The sequence below is a fragment of the Rhagoletis pomonella genome, unplaced genomic scaffold, assembly GCF_013731165.1.
Source record: "Rhagoletis pomonella isolate Grant_MI unplaced genomic scaffold, Rhpom_1.0 Rhpom_scaffold_00006, whole genome shotgun sequence".
NCBI classification, from domain to species: domain Eukaryota; kingdom Metazoa; phylum Arthropoda; class Insecta; order Diptera; family Tephritidae; genus Rhagoletis; species Rhagoletis pomonella.
The window spans coordinates 13,655,174-13,661,126 of record NW_023458560.1 but is presented as its reverse complement, the minus strand read 5'-3'; the positions used below and the strand labels follow the sequence as shown (position 1 = coordinate 13,661,126).

At 33.8% G+C, this 5,953-nt stretch overlaps 1 protein-coding gene across 1 annotated transcript in view; it reads left to right on the top strand.

Moving 5' to 3' along the window:
• LOC118741579 overlaps nt 1-5,726 on the top strand; it is a 19,816-nt gene extending 14,090 nt beyond the window's left edge. The window contains exon 4 of the mRNA XM_036473576.1: nt 5,646-5,726. Coding sequence (XP_036329469.1) covers nt 5,646-5,726 — 81 coding nt within the window. The remainder of the gene's footprint in view (nt 1-5,645) is intronic.
• Nucleotides 5,727-5,953: the final 227 nt, after the last annotated feature.

The window sequence follows — 5,953 nt, the reverse complement described above, 5'->3', positions numbered from 1 at the left end:
AAACCAAAATGTGTATTCGTTGTTACTCTACAAGTATATTATTATAACTTATATTGTTTTGTTTTGCATTTATCAGGACAACAACAAAAACAAAAATACACTGTTGCATGTCCTGACTTTATTTGCCCATATCGCTGGAACCAGTAGGAATATTCGAATGAAACAAAAGACAAAATACTTGTTATATATTAAAATATACATTTAAAAAAAAAATCATAGAAATCGGTTGAATAAGCATTAAAAAAACCGCAAAATAAGGTCCCGGGTACAAACGTATCCAGGGTGTGTGTTTACGTGGTATTTTCTGGGTGTGTGTTCTAGGGTTAAACCAAAATATAAAAACAAACCACAACCAAAGGCAGCACTAACTATGAATGTGTCGGAATTGCTGATAGCATTTCTCTCGAATTCGTGACGGGAGATTTTTTCATGACGGGAGTTCACTCGGAAACGTAAAACGTGAGATGTCAATTCTTCTGTCAAGCGCTAAGGTTAGCATTAATATCACCGATGACAGTTAAGTCTTAGGTGGATTTTTATATCTGAATATAGTTTTTGTGAAAAGTGCAGATAGAGGGTACAGAATATACGCGCTCGATATGTTAAATAACATACTCTATAACAAACTTTTTTCTGTGTTATCAACGTATTATTTGTTTACTTTTTAATAGTGATAAGTTTTTTTGTCTTTTAGTAGTCAAAAACTAATACTTAAATTAAAATACAATTAAAAATTTTGCGTTTTTCATTTACAGATTTACGAAGTCCCAGCATTGCATGCAAGTTTTTATCTCAATTTAATTCGAAAACTTTTTGCCAGAATTATTCACAAAGTCAATAGAACTAAATATTTTAAGATTTGAATTGTGAATGAGAAGAAGAAAAAAACGGAGTAAAGGAAGACAACAGGTATATTTCACAAAAAAAATAATACATAAATATGTACATGTATGCATAAGAAAAACGCAGGACGAACTTTCGAAAAATGTGGAGCAAAGTTATGAAACAAAAAACAAGAAAGCAGAAAAGTTTCCTGGCGTGATAGGCATAGGAAAAGTGAGCAGGGAATCGCGATTGGGCCAAATAAATAGAACAGAAAATGTGCCTGACGTTGCAAGTTGAACTTAGCAATATAAGGACACATCAAGGATGAGGGTTTTAAAGGAATATCGCTTGTATTGCAGTACTGAAGAGGATGAGGAGGAGAGTCGTAAAGCAGAGTTTTGTTGCTAGATTACTGCCACGACGGCATCGCTCAAAATGCAAAAGCCCATATGAATACATATACTTATTCTATATATACATAGTTAGGTAAAAAATAAGTGAATAGCCGTGTTTTTACACGGCTTATTTGTTTATGTGTTCGCCAAGCGTTACAAACTGCTTGTGGTGCTAGAGGAAAAGGAATGCACTTTGAATATACATACATACATACATAGTAAATAGTGGCACAAAATGAAAAAGATACATGCAAATGTTCACTCACAGCCTGAACGTGCTGAATAAAAATAAGAAAAACGAAACTGAAAAGCGAGTAAATTAACGACCTCGGTTATTGAAATATAGGGAGTTTTCGTATATCCGAAAATTACCGTTACATGGGAAACCGGTGCAATTTTAGTCCGATTTGAATAATTTTCTACGAATTGCTTTTTCATAAAAAAGTTTTTAAATACACCAAGATTGGTAAACATTTATTGACATTTCTGGACATAAGTGGGCGGCGCCACGCCGAAATTTTTAATAGTCTAATTTTTTTACTGATTTATCGCAGTTTTCGTGTTTCGGTAAATTACCTTTATATGTGAGGCGGCGTAGCTATTGCCCGATTTTAATGATTTTCAGCAAATTTCTTAGCTGGATCCTAAGCAAGGCTCGTACCGAGTAAGGATTGGTGAAGCCGCTACTAAGATACATTATTTCATCATAAGTGGGCCACGCGCGTTTTCCAAAAATTCATAATAATATTATTTTGTACCAAAATTCTACTTCAAATACTAATTTTCAACATTGGATCAAATATTTACTGAAATATCTTAGTTTTTGCATTTTTCGAAAATACCGTTTTATGAGAAGGGGGCGTGGTTGCAGTCCGGTTTCGCCCATTTTCATGACATGGCTTAATCGACTTCTCTTTTCATTCTGATCATTTATGTATACATGTGTCTATATCTATCTCAATTCCTTACGCTGTTACATACAACCGTTTTATGAACAAAGTTATAATACCCTGTGCCCAAGTGCGCTTGGGTATAAAAATCCTGCGAATACGTGTTAGCTTATTTCATGTATAGAACCCATAAAATTTTAAGCGAATCAGAGACATGACATCATTGTTTTTTACGAAATCCGTAAATATATATAAATATATATACATATCGAGGGCTTATATTCAATATTTCTATCTGCAATTTTGATCAAAATGAGCTTTTGATGGTAACGTGAGCTCCGATTAATCCTTCAGCCATGACAATAATGTCAAAATATAGCTTTAATGGTATTATATTCTCATTTTGAAAATTCCACTATCTGCAATAACATTTTGTTATAAGAGCAAAATCCTCTATCTACACAATTTTGCTGGAAAATTGTTTTTATTCACATTTTTTGTGGCAGGTAAGTTACATGTGCCTATGTATGTATGTATATGTTACCGGTAAAATCCGATCTTAGGTCAAACTAGTTTTGCCTAGGCTAGGTCCAACTGAAACCAAATTTGACAACAAAAAAATCTTCCATATCCCGTCAAACATAGAGTCACTAAACTCCATTACTCCATTCTGGTCAATGGCCACCAAGAGTGGAAAACTGCTATTATTATTCCTATTGCCAAGCTAAATATAAAAAATTCGTTAGTTTCTAACTACAGATCCATTTCCTTCCTCCGCTGCATATCTAACGTATTACGCTGAAAATGGTAAGAGGATGTACAATGTTGTTGAGTCTTTCCTTTACAACCGGAAGTTCGCTCTTCGGGTCAATAACTGTTATTCAAAAACTGTTCATCTCTTTAATGGTATCCCACAAGGATCACCACTTTCGGTTATTTTATTCAATATAGGCTTTGGGAAAGTTAGCTCCATTATATTTTTTCGAAGACTAAGGACTTGCCGTAATTGGTCTAGATCTTCAGGAGCTAAGATATCGGGGTTTTTCACATATGCAGAAAACACAAATGTATACATCCAACCCTCTCCATGTATGATACCCCTAACCACTATACTGACACATTGAAAATATTGGAAAAAATTTTTGACAATAAACTTACTTTTAAGCAGCACTGCCATAATGTAAGATTAAGCTTACTTGCTAGACTAAATATTATAAAGTTTTTATCATTCAAATATTCTGTAGTTCATATAACTGCACTGGTAAATGTAATTAGGGCTTTTATATTAGGAAAAATTGACTTTGGACTCGTAATTTACGGACACTGCGCAAAAAGCATCTTAAATTGCCAGAAACACCTTACCATGCAGCAGTCAGAATAACCATAAATATGATGTAAAGTTCAACACAAAGATGCTTGTTCACTGCAAAAATGAGACTTTATTCTCTCACGTCGAATCCTGCTGTCAACAAAAAAAAAAACCGATGAAGCATGCAATCAGCTTTATTTCGTATATTAAGCTACATCAAAGATTTAGACATCATATCTACTCCGAAGCCTACTAAAGTAAAAACTCTACCGCAAGGGCATTTGCCCAGTTCTATACTCATAAATGACCTGGGTGCTTATTTTTACAGACAAAAGGGCTTGATGTTACAATTGTCGTCGGTGCTTTTCCCGCGTACTGCTCGGCATTTACAATTGCTAGAAGCTGTACGTTTCGCCTCTAAAAACGAACGAAATTTCCTCACATGCACGGAAGTAAATCAGCCATCGAAGCCCTCTTTAACAGTGCTAATGATTCTCATATAATTTTGAAATCACGTGAAATACTCTTTCGACACAAAAACACCATTAAAATTATGTGCCTACCTGGGCACGTCGGAATAGAAGGGAGCGAGTTTGCAGACCAATGAATTATGTGTTAAAAACTTAGTTTAACATAACATTTACATCTAAAGAACTGACATTTTCATTATTCTGTAAAACCCGCGATCAGCACATATATATTGAATATAAGCCCTCGATATACAATATAGTATATTATAAAATAGAATAATAGCAGGGATAGAATTGTGATAGATCATTTGAATATTTGTAGGGATACAATTTTATAAGTCCCTGAATCCCGGCACTAGATGCCTTAGTACATACATACCTTCTTGTAATAGTGAGAAAGAAATTTCAGAAAAAATATTAATAAAAGAACATACATGTATGTATATTTACATTTTTAATTTCTTAACAAAAAATGAACTGAGCCATACATACAAATCTTTTGAGAATGAGAAAAACGTCACCGTCACCGTCACCATCACCGTAAACGATGCGTATACGCCAAGTTACACACTATCCGTTTGACGTTGCGTCCGAAAAATCAAAAATTCGCTGCAAATCTTTGCAAAATTTGCGTTTTACTTTTGCACTTCTCCTATTAGGTATTCCTCCATCATTTTTTTAATTTCGTTTTTCCGTAAATCTAAAAATTTTCACGTTCAAACATGTAAACACAACACAGAATTTTTGTCACTTGACGCAAATGTATAAGCAAAGTGGAAAGTTGAGGTAATTTGCGCGTCACCGACTCCATCAGCTTTGTACATGTAACTTACTGCATACAAATAAATCGATTCAACTTTTTTGACAACTGTGGTGCCGGTGATGGTAACGGCGACGCAATGCACGCTATGTACTTTCACTTTTAAGAATTTAAATGTATATGAATAAGGGCATCCAAAACTTTCCAGACTTTCAAATCTTTCAATGAAATACAAGCAGCTTTTGTAAGAATTAAAACTTTAAAAACGTATGTATATTTATGCACGAGGGACTTAATAAAATGTTAACAGCTTCTTATCTTGCACTTACATTTATTCTTTTTGGCCGCTAACTAATAAAATAATTTCTTCAAAAGCTTTGGTCACCATGAATTTGCGTTCTGCAGACAAGTGTTCTTGTGTCCCATCCAACTCAAAAGACAAGTGAATGAGAACAGATTGAATCGCGATAAATGAGCCATTAAATTACTTTTGTTCTGAAGACCTTTTTCGTGCCTACTGATTATATATATATATATATATTTTTTTGCGCATTTTTCGAGCTTATATCGGTATATGCCAGTATACAGTAAATCAGCCATTGACAATATGCTTATTTGAAAATTAATACATGAAATATTGTAAATGTATAGGATTTTTTTTTGGTGCAGAAGTACTCACAAATATTTGTTGATATATTTGAAATGTAAATTTGAACAGCAAAATTCGTAAAAAAAAATAATAATAAAACAAAAATATTTTTGATAACTACGTGGGAGGTGGGCGTGGTTATTGGCCGATTTCGCCAAAATTTATTATTTTTGGTAAACAATTTGGCAATTTAATTTTGGATTTGGTAGTTTAATAATTGTGGCAGCACTGATTATTACCACCCGGCGTATCTTGTATACCGACGATAACTCGTATTAGCGCTGCTGCTGCTGCTCAAATACATTGATGTTAACGTAATTTGTATCGGTATCTTTTTATTACTCTAGCTGTTGAAATTTCGTGCTGGCAGTATTGCTTTTGTTGAGGATTTGGTGTTTTTACTATTGCCATGGATGATATTAACGTGATTTTTGTATTTGTTGTTACCCCTACAAAAATGATTCTATTTTAAATTGAAGAAGTTGCTTCCGCTGGTTCTGTTTAATGGCGAACGGGGATGTTGTTATCAATGTCAATGTTCAATATGGGTACAATTTTTGGCTGGAAAGAGAAAAGAGGGGACATTTATTTATGTATGTATGTCTGTATTGATTGTGTGTTTGAAATAACGGTTGCTTCTTAATATTAGTTAAAT